General features: G+C 34.5%; 13 protein-coding genes across 13 annotated transcripts; 11 read left to right on the forward strand and 2 right to left on the reverse strand.

The window, feature by feature from the left end:
- Nucleotides 1-33: 33 nt before the first annotated feature.
- Nucleotides 34-780, reverse strand: HYPBUDRAFT_3255 (rRNA-processing protein; the record flags this gene model as incomplete). The annotated part of the gene is made up of 1 exon (XM_020223339.1): nt 34-780. The coding sequence occupies one exon, from the start codon at nt 778-780 to the stop codon at nt 34-36; it is 747 nt and encodes a 248-aa protein (XP_020078322.1).
- A 350-nt stretch (nt 781-1,130) lies between these two features.
- On the forward strand, nt 1,131-2,747 carry HYPBUDRAFT_94965 (uncharacterized protein; the record flags this gene model as incomplete). Its single annotated transcript, XM_020223931.1, has 1 exon — nt 1,131-2,747. A coding segment is annotated over one exon (1,617 nt), but the record flags the coding sequence as incomplete, so codon positions are not given.
- Nucleotides 2,748-2,950: 203 nt separating this feature from the next.
- On the forward strand, nt 2,951-4,259 carry HYPBUDRAFT_8666 (uncharacterized protein; the record flags this gene model as incomplete). Its single annotated transcript, XM_020223787.1, has 2 exons — nt 2,951-4,182; nt 4,241-4,259. Exons 1-2 carry the CDS (start codon nt 2,978-2,980, stop codon nt 4,257-4,259), a joined length of 1,224 nt encoding a protein of 407 aa, XP_020078324.1. The 5' UTR covers nt 2,951-2,977.
- A 147-nt stretch (nt 4,260-4,406) lies between these two features.
- On the reverse strand, nt 4,407-5,849 carry HYPBUDRAFT_115959 (uncharacterized protein; the record flags this gene model as incomplete). Its single annotated transcript, XM_020219156.1, has 1 exon — nt 4,407-5,849. A coding segment is annotated over exon 1 (1,428 nt), but the record flags the coding sequence as incomplete, so codon positions are not given.
- A 144-nt stretch (nt 5,850-5,993) lies between these two features.
- On the forward strand, nt 5,994-6,662 carry HYPBUDRAFT_101332 (uncharacterized protein; the record flags this gene model as incomplete). Its single annotated transcript, XM_020218115.1, has 1 exon — nt 5,994-6,662. One exon carries the CDS (start codon nt 5,994-5,996, stop codon nt 6,660-6,662), a length of 669 nt encoding a protein of 222 aa, XP_020078326.1.
- A 165-nt stretch (nt 6,663-6,827) lies between these two features.
- HYPBUDRAFT_98235 (uncharacterized protein) lies at nt 6,828-7,481 on the forward strand (the record flags this gene model as incomplete). The annotated part of the gene is made up of 1 exon (XM_020224010.1): nt 6,828-7,481. A coding segment is annotated over one exon (654 nt), but the record flags the coding sequence as incomplete, so codon positions are not given.
- Nucleotides 7,482-7,867: 386 nt separating this feature from the next.
- Nucleotides 7,868-9,883, forward strand: HYPBUDRAFT_101397 (acid sphingomyelinase family protein; the record flags this gene model as incomplete). Its single annotated transcript, XM_020218122.1, has 1 exon — nt 7,868-9,883. One exon carries the CDS (start codon nt 7,868-7,870, stop codon nt 9,881-9,883), a length of 2,016 nt encoding a protein of 671 aa, XP_020078328.1.
- A 359-nt stretch (nt 9,884-10,242) lies between these two features.
- IME2 (protein kinase) lies at nt 10,243-12,016 on the forward strand (the record flags this gene model as incomplete). The annotated part of the gene is made up of 2 exons (XM_020222430.1): nt 10,243-11,790; nt 11,963-12,016. Exons 1-2 carry the CDS (start codon nt 10,453-10,455, stop codon nt 12,014-12,016), a joined length of 1,392 nt encoding a protein of 463 aa, XP_020078329.1. The 5' UTR covers nt 10,243-10,452.
- Nucleotides 12,017-12,286: 270 nt separating this feature from the next.
- HYPBUDRAFT_101975 (uncharacterized protein) lies at nt 12,287-13,335 on the forward strand (the record flags this gene model as incomplete). Its single annotated transcript, XM_020218168.1, has 2 exons — nt 12,287-12,521; nt 12,575-13,335. 2 exons carry the CDS (start codon nt 12,287-12,289, stop codon nt 13,333-13,335), a joined length of 996 nt encoding a protein of 331 aa, XP_020078330.1.
- A 145-nt stretch (nt 13,336-13,480) lies between these two features.
- HYPBUDRAFT_102869 (uncharacterized protein) lies at nt 13,481-14,482 on the forward strand (the record flags this gene model as incomplete). The annotated part of the gene is made up of 1 exon (XM_020218230.1): nt 13,481-14,482. One exon carries the CDS (start codon nt 13,481-13,483, stop codon nt 14,480-14,482), a length of 1,002 nt encoding a protein of 333 aa, XP_020078331.1.
- Nucleotides 14,483-14,708: 226 nt separating this feature from the next.
- Nucleotides 14,709-16,235, forward strand: HYPBUDRAFT_154364 (uncharacterized protein; the record flags this gene model as incomplete). The annotated part of the gene is made up of 2 exons (XM_020222026.1): nt 14,709-14,789; nt 14,844-16,235. 2 exons carry the CDS (start codon nt 14,709-14,711, stop codon nt 16,233-16,235), a joined length of 1,473 nt encoding a protein of 490 aa, XP_020078332.1.
- A 263-nt stretch (nt 16,236-16,498) lies between these two features.
- Nucleotides 16,499-17,593, forward strand: HYPBUDRAFT_145701 (zinc-binding alcohol dehydrogenase family protein; the record flags this gene model as incomplete). The annotated part of the gene is made up of 1 exon (XM_020219917.1): nt 16,499-17,593. The coding sequence occupies one exon, from the start codon at nt 16,499-16,501 to the stop codon at nt 17,591-17,593; it is 1,095 nt and encodes a 364-aa protein (XP_020078333.1).
- Nucleotides 17,594-17,758: 165 nt separating this feature from the next.
- HYPBUDRAFT_151107 (zinc-binding alcohol dehydrogenase family protein) lies at nt 17,759-19,107 on the forward strand. The gene has a single exon (XM_020220330.1). The coding sequence runs from the start codon at nt 17,967-17,969 to the stop codon at nt 19,068-19,070; it is 1,104 nt and encodes a 367-aa protein (XP_020078334.1). The 5' UTR covers nt 17,759-17,966; the 3' UTR covers nt 19,071-19,107.
- Nucleotides 19,108-19,217: the final 110 nt, after the last annotated feature.

The following is a 19,217-nucleotide window of genomic DNA, read 5'->3' on the forward strand; positions in this document are numbered from 1 at the left end:
TTTTATTAATATACATAGATGCTTTTTATAGACTTAACGTTTTCTTTGGTTTTTCCATTTAAAATGAACTGATCCATTTGAATCTACCAATTTTTTCTTATTTCCTTTCTTCATTAATTCTTTGGTAGTTTCCATTTGAGATTCAACTTGGCGTAATTTATCTTCTCTTTCTAATCTACTTTTCAATGTTTTATATTGATTTAATTTTTCAACATCTTTCTTATCTCTTTCTTCTTGATCTTCAAATAAATCTTGCTTTATCAATTTTTCATTTCTTTCAAGTTGATCGAGTCTTAACCTATTCTCTCTTCTTTCTAGCATACTCTTATCAGTTTTAAAATATTTTTCTGGTGTAAAATCTTCTAATGCCTCTTCTGAATCCACAAATACAGTATGCTTCCCCTTTGATTGGAAATCTAACTCCTGCTTTTGTTTTTCAATCTTCAGTAACTCATTTAATCTCATTGTTCTTATGTAATTGGCATCTTGTGATTTTAACAACTTCACTTGTTCGGTAGAGAGTGCTTCGTTCCCACGGTCCGCTATAAGTATCCCCCTATCATCAGTTCTCTTTCTGGTCATAGCATGATAATATTCATCCGGATTATAAGCTGACGCCTTTTGTTTTAATGCTTTTAATGCTGCTTGTTTTTTATGATAATCGGCTGCTCTCAACTTATAGTCTTTCTTCTTCTCCAAAAGACCAAACTTGGCTCTATCTTGAGTTTGGGAACGCTCCCTGTGCTGCTTCTTCTGCACATTATGTACTAACTTGGCCATTTTATTCTTGTATCAGTGGTAAAAGTCCTGTAATCAGTAATAAACGTAAAGAATCAGACTAAAGGTTGCAAGATGAGCTTTAAAAAAAAAAAAAAAAAAAAAAAAAAAAAAAACCATCACGACATTGTCGCACTTTCTTCGTTGCTTCAAAAGAAAAACGTCAAGAAGCATTTTCCAATAGAGATCTTTTACTCTTTCAAGGCATCATGTTGAATTCTTATAGGGGTATTCTAAGGAGAAGCCCTCTTTTAATCAGAGGATTGACTAGGACATGTGTTAGAGGCTACTCCTCAATTGAAAAAGCCGAGTTTTTAAATGGCAGCAGCATAGAAACCAAATCTGAAGAGCAGGAGGCAGCCATACCTTGGTACCTTCGTGACGATAAATTATCATCTGAATTGAACGAAGTGAAACAGATAGATCTTCCAGAGGTTCCTGAAAATGCACCAAAATCAGTTGATATTTTTTTGAATCTTTTAGGACATGAATATGGTATGGAAAACATCCATTTGTTTGATTTAACCAAACTTGATGAAGAACATGATTTCCACAATTCTAAGCAACCAGCAGAATATATAATAATATGTACTGGGAAATCTGAGAAACATATTTTCAAAGCTGCCAGCGAGCTTCGATTAAACATCAAACATAACCATGATATCTTACCTGATGTTGAAGGTATGGTTGGAAGTGCCCAAACTGCAGTACAACGTCGTCGTATGTTGAAAAGAGCCAGAAGAGGTCCACCGGCTACTATGAATGATTATGGTAAGGCTGCTAATAGTTGGGTCATGTGTGACACTTTAATCGATAACGTCCATATTCATATGTTAACAGAAGAAAGAAGAGAAGAGCTCAATTTAGAAAGCTTATGGTGTAAACCAGAAGATCTCCCAAAATATACCAAACAACAGAAGGAGGTTAATGATTCGGATGATATTTTCATTGGTATCAGAAGATTCCACACTATGACTCCATTTGCCAGAAATTATTCAACCACTAACTTGTATGATTCATTTAGATCAGAAAAAGTCGATTTATTAACCGTTGAAAGTATCCACAAGACTATAAGTGATTTCAATAAAGGATTTAACGCAGACAAATTGAACGACTATAATATAAGGCGGGACTTATACAAGCTGATTCATTTGATTTCCCCTGAAATAGTTTCTGTGGATCAAATTACCGATACCATCTTAGATAAATACCGCTCGTTAAGCATCTCCTTAAGTAATGATTTGGAAGAAGAAAGAGTCAACGATGTCATACAATATATCAAATTATTAATCGACTCTCCCGAATTCAAAGATGTTTCAAAAGAACAATCAGATCAATTGTTTGATAAAGTATCGAATTTTATTGCTAAGTTGTATCGCTTCTCAAATCTGAAATTCAACTTGTCTAGTAGACCTGAGATAGTTCCTCTTTTATGGAGATTAACTTTTGTTCCTCAAAACAATTATATAGGTTCCGAACTTATCGACCGCATCATCCAAGATCAAATTCAAATACCTACATACTCTTCAGATCCTTCGATAGTTTTAGCAAGTAATAGATCAAGAGACGTTTTGACAATTATACAACACCAAAATAAGGATTGCATACCAACTTCAAGATTTAATGAATTGGTCCTTTTCACCTACGGGAACGCTGCTAACTGGGATAAATTTTGGAGCCACTGGGAATCTGCCTTCAAAATTTTTAGACACGATTCTCCTAGTGCTTCAATCAAATCTCCTGCAATTGAAAATTGGGTACGTTTGGTTGTTTATTTGGCTGCCCGTAATGACAAATCACAAATGGTGAACTTTTTAAATAAATACTGGGATTCAAATTCTTCAATTACTGGTTCTTTCATTGGTGATTTTGCAAAGAACGGCTCGGAATTTAACACCTCTGACGAAAAAGTTGCTTTCATCAAAGCCATGGACAAAATCCTTTCCACTCTCCAAGAGAACAGCTCCTCAGTATACCCCAAAGTATCTGACTTGATTAATAAGCTCAAGTGATTCTATGTATATATCAATAAGCTCAAGTGATTCTATGTATATATCAAATATAAATACATTTTGCGCTACAAACACGCTACGCGTAGATTTTTTTTTTTGTTTTTTTCAAATTTTTTTTTTTTTATTTCTCTCTTCTCTTTCATATTTTCAGAGCTTTACTGACAAGATTGAATGAAAGTTAGTAAGGCATGGGGAAAGAAGAATCAATTCACCAAATAAAGCTGTCAATCAAGCAGTGGGAACATGAGTTTCAACAAAAACACAATCACCTACCGACAAAAACCGATATAAAGAATCTACCTGAAATCCATAAACTATATCAAGCATACAGAGATGCCAAAAAGAAAACCACAGTTCCACACAATAGTCGAAGTAAAAAGGAGAAGGAGGAGAAAAAAGCTGAAGGTGTGAAACATATTGATATCAAAATCACTGAGTCTTTCTCGGACGAAGAGGAAGCAAATCAATTTAAAAATACCCCGGGAGATTCCTTGTCACTTAATGCAGAATTGGGCCCAACACCTCAAGCAAATGGTAAGATTCTATCTATTTTCGATATTAGCTTGACACCTCCCGAATCATCTCCTCTTAAACCTAAAATTGCATTACCTGAAATATCCAGATCCCCATTGAAACCAAAATCTGAAAATTTCAAGACTCCAACAAAATCTGGAGTAAAACGCCTTCAATTCCTGGATTTGACCCCATCTAAAAAGCAAACACCCGTAAAGGGGCTCACATCAAAACTTCATTCCATCGCCAATGAAAGCTCGCCTATCGCTACTCCAAAATCGAGTATTGAACCAAGAACCCTAGAAACACCATCTTATTTATCTAAAAACAACCGAAAATTCGATTTCACACATAAAGAAGAAAAGAGTCCAGTACCGGCTGTCACTATAAAGTCATCTCCATTTGCATCAAATGCTAATCCCTCTACTCCGAGCAAGTCTTCTCTGATCAATTTCTCCGTTTCACCGTCTCCTTTGAAACCCCATAGATTTATGTCTTTTGGAGTAGGAAAGAAACTTTCTGATATATATAATGAATACAAACATATTCAAATGGAAGATATAGAGGAAAACGAAGTTGTTGAGGAACAAGAGCAACTGGAACATGAAGAAACACCCGCTGACCAACCGCGTCCAAAGAAGAAAGCATTAACCCAAAAGAGAACTACTAGAAGATGGAAGATCAAACCAAGAAACGATAATACTGGAGAAGATTCTTTCCTCAATAAAAACATTCATGAAGAAATCAAAAAATTGGATGAACAGAACCTCAAACAATATATAGATTACATCGATGAAAATGAAGTTTCAGAAGAGGAATTGAATTCCGATGAAGAGATTGAATTACAATTGAAAAAACGTCCAGTAGAGGGACCAGGAAAGTCCAAACCAATAAGTAATAATTACCAAAGGCTTAAAATCAATGATCCGAGAAGTAAGCGTTTTAAAAGTCGTATGAGAAAACGTTAATTAATCTATATATGCATATTTAACAAGGTAAAGCACTAACCAATTCATTTTCATCATCAGTTCCATAAAGTTGGACTCTAGCATTCATTTTAGAAGGTAACTCATTGGAAGTCTCTTTTCTAGAACTGGATGGTATATAAACTGGTTTCTCCCATTTGTTATCATTTTTATAATCCCAGACATTCCTTGATAGATTTGCTTCTGATTGTAGTTTTGATTCTTTTATTTCATTCTTTAATGATTCCATTTCCTTATCATTTTCTGGATCATCTGCTGTATTTATCGTTCTTTCAACCATATTTACTTTACCATCTTTAATAACCATTTCAACCACTTTTTTACCCCTTCCACTTCTAGATTTTACTTCATCCTCATATTTACGAAGTTGTTTCTGTTGTTTCTTAAGACGTAAAGCACGTTCAGCTGGGCTCAACCAGCTGATTTGATTATTCGAACTAGGCATCTCATAATCAGAAGCTCGGTCAATGATCTTAGTTCTTTCTGCACCAGTAGCCTGAAAATTAAGTAAAGTTTCTAAACGCTCTTGTGCCTTCAATAGTTCAGGATCAACATTTTTGGTCTTTTCATATTGTTTTAATTCAATTTCTTGTTCTTCAATTTCCTTTTGCTCTTTTTCTCGTTTTTCTATAAGTTCTTGTAGTTTTTTCTTTTCTTCATCTGCTTTCTTTAAAGCTCTATCTTGAGCTTGCCAAAGGTTTTCACCTGGCTTGACACTAATCTTAATTTTCTTTGCCTTCTCTTTTGATGGTCCTTCTTGTTCTTGAATACTTTTGTTTCTAATATTATCTTGCTTCACATCCAAGTTTTCCTTTTCAGCTTTAAGGATCTTGATTATCTCTTCTTTATCTTTGAAAGACAATAAATCTTTACCACAGAAAGAACAAGGTTGAAGGCCTTCTTTTGAGCAGATGATCTTACCACAGTTCAAACAGTTAGGTGCAACTTCAAATAATGGATGTCTTGTTGCCATGCAGTTACACGAGCGTTTGATATAATTCGAACTATCCAAGTCATATTCCTGCGCCGAAACCTCTAATTCATTTAATGCCCATTCAATATCTTTGAGACTATCCAAATTTTTCTTTTTGGATTTCTTCGCTTGTTGAGTGGTCAATTGATTTGAAGGCTTTAGATCAATGAGTTCTGAGGTCGTGGCTGACTTATTGTGATCCAATCTGCCTTTCAGTTGTTTAGGAGGTTTTGATTCTTCGGGTGATTGCCATGCCGGGGTTTTTACTTTAGGGTTTGAAGGTATTATAGACTGAGGGTTTTCTTTCTTGCTGATGCGTTTAGCAGCTGATTTCTCTGTTTTTTCTGATTTCTTAGAGGCTTGTTCATCCCCTTGGCTTTTAAGCTCCATGAAGGTTGCAATGAAGTTAAAAGTAGCTTCACTTTCCCCTAATAAGTTTAGAAAATGTGATTGAATCTCGTTATTTGGCAATGTCAATGTATATGAAATCATCTCTTGACAGGAGTCATTGTCCAAAGGTAGGATTTCTGCCACTGCCGGAACAGCATAGCTTTTAAGTTTGGTATATGACATTGTGAATTGTAGAAGGTGTAGTAAATGACTAATGCAAGTATGTGCAAATTGAAAAAAAAAAAAATCATTGAAAAAAAAAAGCAGTCAAAAAAAATGATGATTAGACAAAAAAAAACTATATCAAAGCTTTGCAAATACCAACTAGTTTTAAGGAATAAGATGTCATCAAACGAGGATCCTCCTGAGCTAAAGGCGAAGTACGCGGAGATAGCTGCACTCAAGAAGGCTATAAATGCCAAACAAATGAATCAAGCCTCAAACAAACCGATTCCGGCATCGTATAGTGCCAATCGAGGAGGGTTTCGTGGTGGGTTCAGAGGTTCATCGCTGAGAGGAGGATTTCGTGGAGGGAAACGAGGAGTGAATAAGTATCGGAATATGACTGTTTTTTTCAATAACGAAATCAAGAGTAAAGGAGATGAAGAAAGTGGTAATGAGAATGAAATGGACTCTGAACAGAATATTCAATATATATCCGAAGTATCAAAAGGAGGTATGAGTTTGGTTAATTCTAATATCTATCAGCAAGATAAGGCCAAGTATGCGGAAAGGGCTGCCGAATTGAAGGCTAAGCTCAAGCTACAAAGACAGCTTGATATTGCAAGATTTCGGGTATCTAAGAACCAAACTAAATTTGATGATTGTGATCGAATCAAAATAGATGACGGAATATTTGCAATGGCGAAGGGAGGAAATAAGTTGATACCATTATCGATACCGTTCCGTAAGACATCAGTAGATTGGAATGGGAAACATTATTCCGTAAGACCCAGTGGGTCATTGAAGCATAGTTCTCGTCGAGCACGGTACGTGGGCCTTTTGTTTTAGTTTATTTTTAGAAGAAGTGGGAGAAGGATACTAACAATGATACTTTCATTTTAATCTATAGGGGTGACACAGACTATTGTCGATATTTTAGCAGGACAGGTGAGTATAAACGGAGATCTATGAGTAAACGAGTAAATGATACTAATCAAGGGGAAATTTTGGAATCAAAAATTTTCCAAATTTTTAGGTATATGTCATAAAGGAAATGCATGTAATTACAAACATGAACGAGAACGTATAAGGCTTTGTATACCATTTTTAAATGGGAAATGTTTTAATAAGCAATGTTTACTATCACATTCTAGCAATGAGTTCAATACTCCATTGTGTAAGTATTATTTAGAGAAGAAATGTTCCAATAGTCAATGTCGATACAAGCATACCACACCTAAGGGTTATGAAGATTCAAATACTGAAATATGGACCTGTCGACCATTTGCAATTGCAGGATGGTGTATACGAGGGGATAAATGTCCATTTTTACATTTACTACAATGTCCAGATTTTGAGGAGACTGGTAAATGCCCTAGAGGGAAATCTTGTTTTTTAAGTCATCCATATACTTTAAGAACCCAAGAGTTGATGACACTTCCAGGTAATAAATACCAGCGAGAACAGAAGGACGAAGAGATATTGATAGAAAGCGATGATGAGCGTGAAAAGCAGGTGATTAACAGTTACACTGTCGATCCTTCGCTATTATTTGTTCGAGGGAAACTTGAAAACAAGTATGACTTTTATATAGATCAGCCAACACAAGAAAAAGTTCAACCAAATGAAGAATTCATGATTCATCTCGAATCCGAATCAGAAGACGAAACTTCCGGGAGTGATCTCGAAGCCAACAGCGATTACATTGGCGTGTAAGAAAATACATAAATACATCAATACATGAATACGCCAATACACCAATAATGTAGTTGCAAAATGAAAATGACGGAAAACGGTGGACAAAGCGGAAATTGATTGCAAAAGCGTTGCACGTGCCGGTTGCAATTTTCACAAAGTCAATGATAAACATTTGACGTTTTGGTAAAACCACATGGAAAAGGAGTAGTTTCATTTAGCTTTGAACAATATCGTATATCCATCTAATTTTATAGATTGAGGCATCGAGGACAGACTGGAAACGTGGTTGATGTTCAAATATAAATCAGTTAATTGAACGTTTTGATTGAAATAAATGTAAGTTTTAGTAGATAAGAATGAAATTTACATTTATCAGTTTACTGATATTGCTAATTGGACAGTTAGTGAGTGCTGTTAGTCTTCCACGGACTCCTGATGTCGATGTTCAATCGTTATACCAATCACTTCAGTACAATCAAGATGAACAACAATTGATTGATAGTTTTGTCAAAGAATTAACTCAAATTACAAAGTATAATGGAACCAATGCCACTCAGTGTAATAGATGTATTAGAAGATTGGAAGTTGGACATGATTTGGCTTTGTTGAAGCCAAAATTGATTCATCCGGTGTTCATTAAATGGTGTATTGATAATAAGATTGACGATGAAATTGAATGTAGAATTCATTACGGTAGAAATACTGTTGAAAATAATACTTACGGATCAGATTTTGCTAATATGTTATATTTAATGGACCCATCGGGATACGATGGACAGTTATACTGTTCATACATTGAAAAAACTTGTGAAATTCCAGCAACTCCTAAGATAGACTTGAGTGATAAATGGCCGGCCAAACAACCAAAACATTACATTGCACCAGAACCAAGTAATGAAACTTATAATGTATTGCATGTGAGTGACTTCCATATTGAAATGGATTATCAAATTGGATCCGAGGCCAATTGCTCCCAATATATGTGTTGTACTAATCATAATTATAATAAATTACAACCACCGAAAGGTTATAATTATACAAAAAATTCCAATTTCACTCAAGAACAATTATCAAATTTAAGTTTTTATAATGGTTTTTACGACGATGAATTGAATTATCATAAAGATCAAACCCCGGTTGAGAATGTATTATCAAATACATCAATTTGGCAACCAGCCACCGAATTTGGATCCTATTTATGCGATGCTCCCGAAGTATTGATAAACAGCTCATTAAAATCAATTGTTCAATATCAAGAAGAATTAGGTTTGAATTTTAATTTTTCAATTTTCACTGGAGATCTAGTCGATCATGATGAACAAGCATATATTGGATTTGAAAAAGCAGCTAAAAGTGAAGAATTAATTTTCAGAGATATGAAATCAACTTTGAAAGATTTACCAGTTTATCCAGTTTTGGGAAATCATGATACTTACCCTTATGCCCAATTAGCACAAGAAAAATCTGGATTCAAAAACTTAATGGATTGGAATGCTAAATTAATGGGAGAAATGTGGCAAGATTACGGATGGTTAAATGAATCGACTGCTAAATACGCAAAAGAACATTACACTGGATATTCGGTAACAACTACCCAGAATTTAAAAGTAATTGCATTAAATTCAAATGCTTATTATTTATCGAACTTATATAACTATTGGAATGCAACCGATATTGATTCATTTGGACAATTTCAATTTTTAATTGATGAATTAGTTGCTAGTGAAGCAATAGATCAAAGAGTTTGGATTATTGCTCATATTCCTTTAGTTCAAGAAGCTTTACCAGTCCCTGCTGAAGTTTTCAAACAAATCATTCAGCGATTTTCTCCTTATACCATTGCTGGTATTTTCTTTGGTCATACTCATTTAGATCAATTCAATGTTTTATACGATGGTGAAGTTTCTAATAAAACTGAAGAAAATGCTCAAAACATTGCCTGGATTTCCCAAGCCGTTACTCCTTTGACTGAAAATAATCCTTCTTGGAGATATTACTCTGTTGATACTAAAACCCATTCAATCATGAACTCCTATAATTATTATTTCAAATTAAATGATACTTTTGTTAATGATTCCGAAGAACCCATTTGGGAATTCGAATATAGTGCAAGAGAAGCCTATAACGTTGTTAATTGGCCCGATGAATCTCCTTTGAATGCTACTTTCTGGCATAAAGTTGCAAATAAAGTTAATTCTTCTACCGAAATTGCTCAAACATATAATAACTATAAGAAAAGATTCAGTCCATACGTTCCAGATTGTGCCAACTCAAAGGGCTGTGATGGTTCTTATTGTTTCTTAGCTTCGTTCACCTATAAAGATTATCGTGCTTGCATGGAGTATTATAGCGAACCGAGCGCTTCATTATAGGTTTATCTTGTTCCTCTTTTCATTGGATTTAAAAGTTCTTTCGATATATTAGTTTTTTCGGTTACTCCTTCAAATACATTTGATATTTCATCACCTGTAGACTAGTTCGGTTACCATATCATCGAACTTACTGTATTGATTACTGTATTACTTACTTTACCCATTCCCTAATACATACTGCACTAGTCATACTGTACTATTGTAATACTTGCTATACTTACTATAATGCCTACTGTAATACCTACTGTAATACCTACTGTGAGGCCTACTGTAATACCTACTGTAATACCTACTGTAATACCTACTGTAATACCTACTGTAATACTTACTGTAATACTTACTGTAATACTTACTGTAATACTTACTGTAATACTTACTGTAATACTTACTGTAATACTTACTGTAATACAATCCTGTAATAGCGTTAGCTGCAAAATCTCACTTTTTTTAATTTTGTTTGTGGTTAACACATTTACAACCTCAAATGTGATAGGTTGCATCCTTATACCACTTATAAAGAAGAGCCAATCCACGTCTTCTTCACTTATTTTCCACTCCCCAGGTACAAGATGGAACTCAACCAGGAGAATACTTATACTAAACCTTACTCAAGCAACCATATTCAAACACAAATCTCGCAAAAACCTTCAATAAATATTAAATCATTTCCAGAAAACTATCAAGTCATTTCAAAGCTTGGTAGCGGCAGCTTTGGCTCGGTGGTTTTGGCAAGATACAGAAAGGATCAGGATAATTTATTGAGAAAAGATGCTAAATGTGAAAGTACAATGTTAAGTCCTTTAAAAGAATCATATTGCCATCTTGATAGTTTGGTTGCAATTAAAACTATGAATAAACGATTACCTAACTTGACTGATTATTATAAAGTTAAAGAAATTCAATTTATTCATTCAATACCTTCACATCCAGGTTTAGTTCAAATTTACGATATCTTTATTGATAATAATAATTTCCAATTACATATTGTAATGGAATCAATGAATTCGAATCTTTTCAATCTTGTTAAGCAAAGAAATAATGATCATTTTTCTCCACAAACTTTGAAAAGTATCTTGACTCAATTATTAGGTGCAATTCTTCATATTCATAATCACGAATTTTTCCATAGAGATGTAAAACCAGAAAATATCTTGGTTATCCCCACCCTGTTATATTTTGGCTCAAATGATTCAATTCCTCCAAATAGAAAGAAGGATCGTTATATAATTAAGCTTGCTGACTTCGGTTTATCTAGAAGTATTCATAATTTTAAACCCTATACCGCTTATATTGCCACTAGATGGTATAGATCTCCAGAAGTTTTATTAAGAAAAAAATGGTATGGGAAACCTTTTGATATTTGGGCTTTTGGTACAGTGGCAGTTGAATTAGCTAATTTTAAACCACTCTTCCCCGGCGAAAATGAATTAGAACAATTATATTTAATATTAAGAATTTTAGGTAATCCTTCAATGCCAAATAAAATCATCTCCTCACATAATTCTTATAAAATCCCTCTTGGTGGTTATTGGGATGAAGCCCAAACCCTAGCTTCAAAACTTGGTTTACATTTACCCTTTTGTATTGGCAGTCTGATTAATGACATTCTTCCAGAAAATTATTATCCTGGATTAAAAGATGTTATTAAAGCTTGTCTTACTTGGAATCCAGATTTAAGAGCTGACGTTAACACTCTTTGTTCTTTACCTTATTTCCAAAATACGAGTATTTATCAAGATAAAGAAGAAAATAAATCAAAAAAACAAATTCTTAATGGTTTAAAACTTGGCTCTTCTTCGATTAAATTATCAAATTTTACTAATAAAATTTTCCCTAAAACATCAATTGACAAAAATGTTTATGATGATTTTGATGATGGTTATGAAGAAAATTTTATAAATCATTCTGTTACATCATTCCATGGTGTTAATCAAAATGTTCCTATTTATGATAAATCTTTACAAATTTATGATGCCCTTTCTTATGAAAATGACCCTTATATTGTTAACGAAATTCTTGAACCACAATTAAATATAATGCCCACGGAACTAAATAATGATACGTTATCAAATATTCCAGAATCTTTTGAATTTGTTAATTATGATAGTGACGAACAAGCGATTGAAAAATTAATTCCTGATAAAAACTATATCTGGGATGATTCGAATTCAAAAGCCGGGGATAACCCCCCATTGAATAATCAAGTGGATCCCAACAATAACGAAGAATGTATATTGGAACATAATGTCAATGTGGTCGTCTAACATATATTAATAAAGTAATTGTAGTTTTGTTAGCAGATTATTTTATACCCCACACAATCTCAAAACAAAAAATCATGTATATATATATATTTACATGTATAGAAGAATTATCACAATCTATCTTTTAATAAAACAGAAAATGTGTATTCTTATATCGACGACCGAGCACCCTGACTATCCGTTTCTCTTACTATCAAATAGAGATGAGTATTACGCCAGACCAACTAAAGGAGCCCATTTCAGAACTCTAGAAAATGGCACTCAAATTTTGGCTCCTTTAGATCTAGCAAGAACTGAACACGGAACTTGGATCGGTGTTACTACTAGTGGCAAAATTGCAGTTCTAGTCAATTACAGAGAAGAGGATAATACTCGTATGTACTTTCCCCTTTGGTTTACTCAAAATATAATACTAACAAGTCAATAGCTGAACTTGGTGAGATATCAAGAGGAATACTCCCATTGGATTATCTTTCATCTATTTCATCCGATGAAGATTGGTATCAGAATTTAGAAAATGAGCTAGCAAAGAAGAGTATTCGTGATACTAAAGTAAGTCTTCGTAAAATTGGAGGGTTTTCATTATTATATGGTAAATTAGATATAAATCATAATACTGGAAAAATTAATCATTTAAATATATTGAGTAATCGTGGTGATAGAGGTAGGGTTCATGATAGTATGTTGGCAGGAGCATGTCCCACCGATGAAGAATTAAAATCTCATGAAGACGTTGCTTATCAAACTACTTTTGGATTATCTAATTCACTTTTTTATAAACCTTGGCAAAAAGTAGATATCGGTAAATCTAGATTAGAAGAATTAGTTTCCAAATCAATTGTTGAAAATTATACTCATGATGAATTAATTCAACATTGTTTTGATGATATCTTAAGTTATAATACTTTTGATGCTGAAGCGGCTGACAAAGCACAAACTCTTGAAGATAAATTTTTGGAATTACGAAAATCCATCTTCATACCTCCTTTGAAAACTGGTGTTTCCAAGCCTTTGAAAAGTTCTTTTGTTGGTTCGTATTATGGTACAAGAACTCAAACAGTAATTGCCTTACATAAATCAGGGGTTTTACATTATTATGAACACGATATTCATGATTCTGATGAACTGAGTAAGGAATTCAAAGTTAAAAAACAACATTTCCAAATCCCCCTTTCAGTTCCCCAATAGCAATTAGCTTATAAGCTTTAAAGCTATTTAGTTAATAAAAATTAGCTTTAAGCTGTAGTTTAGGTGTAGTTACGGATCTTTGGCTGCACAAAATAAAATATCATCTTCTCACTGCTTTATCATTGTAAAGTCCTTCTGAATAATCATGGAAACCGATAAAAGATACCCAAGTACTAGTGTGTACAAGAAGTTACCAAAGACTAATGATACAAAAAGCGATCAATTATTAATTTTCATTCCAGGAAATCCGGGGCTTCTCGATTACTATACCACCTATCTTGATTTGATTCAAAATCAAAATCCAAACTTGGAAATATTAGCAATATCCCAAGCTGGATTTCAAACTACAGATGATTTTGAAAAGGATCTGGATCCATTCAAATTTTATGACTTGGAATACCAAATTAAACACAAGTATGAAATTGTAAAAGATCACGTCAATGAAGGCCGTTACGATGGCAGAAACATTGAGTTATTCTTCTTGGCTCATTCTGTTGGTTCCTACATGGTTCAAAGAATTTCAAAACGTCTAATTGATGACGAGTCTTTGAATGGTAAAATCACAATTAAATTCATTGGATTGATTTGCCCAACAATTGTTGATATCGGTAAATCATCATCCGGTCAAAAATTTACCAAACTTTTTTCAATTTTGCCAATTCAACTCTTACTTTTCCTTATCAGTGTATTCAGATTTTTTTTGCCCACTGTCCTAGCTCGTATGATTATTGGTCATATCATAATTTCCAAACCAGTTCTTGATACCAAAGCCGCAATTGAAAGTTGGGAAAATTCAAAATCAGCAACATTTAAATTATTTCTGTCAAATCAAATCATAAGACAAGCATTCACTCTCGCAAAGGAAGAGATAGAATGTATTCATAAGCATGAAGACGTCAATGACTGGTTTTTCAAAAATTTAAGCCAAACCGTCAAAATATGGTGTTTCTTTGCCTTAACCGACCATTGGGTTCATGATAATACAAGAGATTACATATTAACCAACTACCATGACAGAAATAATAGGAACGTCGATTTCCAGCTTGGCAGCATCGATAATGAAACCGGCCATGCAATAACCCATAGTTTCTGTGTGGATCAATCGGTTGAATTTGCTGAATTGACAAACTCTGCATTGAAGTGGTAATCATATAAACCTCCGTACATTTTCCCTCTATTGAAGATGACTCAAATTGACTTAACTGTTAACTGTAAACAATTGCGCTAAACTGTAAATCGTTTGTTCTGCCGCACGCACTACCTCCGGTGACTCTGAGTCAAGGAGAAAAATTAGTTGCATCCTCTAATTATATAATAGGCTTTAAATCTTTCCTTCGCTTATATCTTCGTAAAATTTATTGTTAAGAATATAGATGGCTACTGTTATGTCTAACGAGGATGCAAGGTCCGGTAACTCCAAGTTACAAGAATCACAACACGATACTTATACCAATGTTGATCCTGACTTTAGTAATGAATCAGACTTAGAAATTTCAAATGATGGTAAGAAGTTGAATAAAATTTACAGGAAACTTGATTTCAGAATCATCCCTGCTTTATGGTGTATGTACTTTTTAACCTCATTTGGTTCTAACTGTTATGGTTTGACCTTGACTATGAATAGTGAAGCTGGTCATTCTTTGGCTCAGGCATTGAAGTTAACTTCAAAAGACACCTCTACTGCTTCTGCATTATATTATGTTGGTTATATTATTTTTGATGTTCCTATGAATTTAATCATGACTAAAGTTAGTCCACAGTCATGGTTAGCAAGAATTGTTATCACTGTTGGAATAGTTTACACATGTTATCATGTTTTGGATAACAATAAAGGTCTTATTGCTATTAGATTTATTTCGGGTATGGTTGGTGCAGGAACTTGGCCAGGTATGAGTTATTATATTTCGTTATGGTATCCGAATGAAAGACTGACCAGAAGAATTGGGTATTATTTTACTGCTGCTCAAATATCTGCTGCAGTTGCCGGTTTAGTCAGTGCTGGTTTCCAAAAAATGGATGGGGTCAGAGGTTATACTGGTTGGCAATGGATGTATTTAGTTTATGGGGTCATCACTATTGCTTGTGGTATTAGTTTGTTGTGGTGGCTTCCTGATAGACCTTTTAAGACTACTCGAGATTATTCTAAATCTTCCAATAAATTTTTAAAATTATATAGTTTAATTTTCACTCCAACTCATCCATTATCTGCAGATGAACAAGAATTACATCGTGAAGACATTGAAGAACGTTACCATCTTATTAAATGGACTTGGAAAGATGTTGTTGAAATTATCACTGATTTGAGAATATGGCCTTTGATTCTTATGTATTTTGGTGTTGTTGGTACCGGATTCGGTTTAGCTGTTTTTGGATCTACCATTATTAAAACCAATAATCCAAATTTAACCTCAATTCAAGTCTCTTTACTTTATGCTCCAATTTGGTTATTTGATTTAGGAGGTATTTTAATCATAACTCCTTTTGCCGATAAATTTAAGAAATTTAGAGCAGCTTTTTTCTCATTTGCTTGTTTAATTATTATTTGTGGGATGTTTGTCACTACTTTTGCTCATGGTCCTTGGAATAAATATGCTGGTTTACTTATTGCTGGTTTTGGTTTGGGTCCAACTGTTCCAATTTGTATGTCGTGGTCAGCTGAAATCTTCCAACCAAGATATGGAGATGTTGGTACTGCAGTAAGTGCTGCTTTAGTCAGTGGTTTGGGTAACTTGGGTTCAGTTACTGCTACCTATGCCTTATACAGTGGATGGCCAGCTGACAAGGCTAGATTGTATAAATACTCAAATATGATGTTGGTGGTTATAACTGGTGCCAGTATAATCGCATCAGGTGTTTGCCATTTGATCAAAGATAAAGTTAGACAAAATAGAAATGATTAATGATATTTTTTTTTTTCACCTTCTATCACTGCTTGCAAATATCAATTCAATTTAAATTTTTTTAAATCTCTTTCACTTAATACTTAATTACCTTAATTTAATGCATATTACGTTAATTAAATAGGATTCAAAGACCTTATGCGCTTTAGACAGAATATCACCGAACACCGAAATTCAAACACCGAAACTCCGGAAGATTAGGTCTATTTAAGAGATCTTCTCAACATGATTAGTCAATCCTGTCACTTGTCATACATAATCAAATGAAAGCAGCAGTGTTTACCGGGTCTGAAGAGTTGGGTAATTTGACTAAAGTGGTTGATATTGCCCGTCCACAAATCAGTGCTGGTCAAATATTAGTCAAATCAGTTGCGTTTGCAGCTAATCCAGTCGATTGGAAAATACATGTTCGAGGGCTCGGTGGTGGGGAAAACTACATTACCGGAAGCGATGTGTCTGGAGTAGTAGAAGAAGTTGGTTCCGAAGTCAGTGGATTCGAAAAGGGGGATTTTATTTCGTCCATGTTAAGAGGTAGCAGTGTCAAAGACAGAGGAGCATTCAGTGAATACGTGGTGACGTATCCGGAAACCAGTATCAAGTACAACAAAGAATCATTCGACCAAGAGCCTTTGCCGGCTGGCAAAACTCCGTCCAATAACATCAATTCGTTTGAGTCTGCTGCCTCGGTTACCCTTGGATTAGGTACTGCAATCACCGCATTACATCATGTACTCCAAATCAGACCTGATAAAGATCAAGGAAAGTCTATTTTGATTTGGGGTGGAGCAACGGCCACTGGTATAATTGCCATTCAAATCGCCAAAAGAGTATATGGAATGAAAGTGATCACTACTGCATCTTCCAAGCATCACGCTTTCCTTAAAAGTTTAGGTGCTGATCTTGCATTTGATTATCATGACAAAAACATAATCAACAATTTAAGTCAGATAGATATCCCTTTTGCGTTTGACACCGTCTGCACCAAGCAAACTTGGCAATCGGTCTACGACTCTACTGCAAAGAGTCTTGAACCGGTGATCACCAACATTCTATTCTTAAAGGATTCCGATCTCCAGCTTGACAATTCCCGTACCGTGAGAATCATCTCCTCTTCCGTCTACTTGCTAATGAATGGAATAGAACAGGGAAATGTGCCCCATATCGGCTATACTGCTTCGCCTGAAATGGTCAAAGACTTCAAGGAATTCTGGAATAACATATTACCAGGGTTTCTCCCCCATTTAAAGCACGCAGACCTAAAAGTCCTAGGTCCTGGCTTGGAGAGCGTCAATGAAGCCTTAGACTTGTTGAGAGAAAACAAAGTTAGTGGTGAAAAACTTGTTTTTAGATTTAAATAGAGAATAAATGTTGAGATGTTCGGATTTATGTACCAGAATAACGGTAAAAAGTCGGTTTTTCCGGTACCTTGTTTTGACACCCCATTGGTACAGCAATCCAACCCTAATGTTTGTCAGCTAACAAACAATACCAGTTCAAGCCAATAATACTACATTGGCCAATCACAAGAAACAAGTGGCAGGATTGTGACGTAGGAGAACTGAAGAAAATGAAAAAGAAGGTAAAAGAAGCGCAAAGACACAATCCAAGTCTGGGGTTAAGATTTGATGACAAATAAATAGTAATTCAAATTTCACCATTTTAGTTATTGCTCTTACTTTTTCTTTTCTACTTTTTCTTACAAATATTACTTTTTATTAATTTTCAAATACAATGTCTTCTGTCAAAGCAGTTCTTTCCACTGGATTTCAATCTGAAGGTGAATTGGTCAAGGTCGGTAGTGTTCCATACCCAAAGATCAATGATGACCAAATTTTGATCAAGGCCAAATCATTTGCCGTTAACCCAACTGATTGGAAACATCTTACTTTTGCTGAAGCCGACTACATTGTTGGTTCTGATGTCAGTGGGGTTGTTGAAGAAGTTGGTAGTAAAGTCGAAGGCTTTACCAAAGGAGACGTTGTTTCTTCTTTTATTAGAGGAAATGTTTCTTCTGCAAAAGGTGCTTTCACTGAGTACGTAATTGCTGAACAAAATTCTACCATTAAATACGGGAATGGCTCTAAATTTTCCAATGAAGGTCTCAAGCCAGGTTCGTATCCAACTAGTTTAATCGATACTTATGAAGGTGCCAGTTCGGTTACCCTCGGTTTATGTACTGTGGCTTTGTCATTTGTTAATCTTGGAATCAAGTTTGGTGATGAATCAAATTCAACCAAATCAATTTTGATTTGGTCTGGTTCTACTGCCACTGGGGTTTTAGCTATCCAAGTTGCTAAATTAGTCTTTGGCTTAAAGGTTATTACTACTGCTTCTCCTAAAAATCATGATTTTTTAAAATCTTTAGGTGCCGATGCTGTTTTTGATTACCATGACACTGACGTTTCTAGACAAATCCGTGATTTCGCTGGCGACTCAATTGCTTATGCTTTGGATACCATTTCTTCCGAATACTCTTTCCAACATGTTTATGATTCAACTGCTAATTCTTCTCATGTTGCAATTGATAACTTATTAGGTCTTCAACCTCTGCAAATTAAAACTGATGAAAATAGAAAAGTCAGTTATAGTACCACTTTGGCTTACCTTATTTGGGGTCAAGATATCGATCTTATGGGTACTATTTTCAAGTCTTCCACCCAATTGGTTGAAAACTATAATGATTTATTCGTCAAGATCTTACCTTCATATATCTCCAAATTGAAGCATTCTAATCTTAGAGTTCTCAACCCAGGTTTGGAATCTGCCAGTGAAGCTTTGGAATTATTGAGACAAAACAAAGTCAGTGGTGAAAAAGTCGTCTTTAGCTTGAACTAAATAGTACATAACTCTGAATAGATATTTGCAATCTCTCTTATATATGGGTGTAGGGATCTTTTTTTTTGTAAACTGGGAAAAATCAAAGCTCATCCCAGGCGAGTCTGATATTTTCTTTTTTTTTGCTTTTTTTTTCACATATAACTA

This window comes from Hyphopichia burtonii (assembly GCF_001661395.1).
Source record: "Hyphopichia burtonii NRRL Y-1933 unplaced genomic scaffold HYPBUscaffold_1, whole genome shotgun sequence".
NCBI classification, from domain to species: domain Eukaryota; kingdom Fungi; phylum Ascomycota; class Pichiomycetes; order Serinales; family Debaryomycetaceae; genus Hyphopichia; species Hyphopichia burtonii.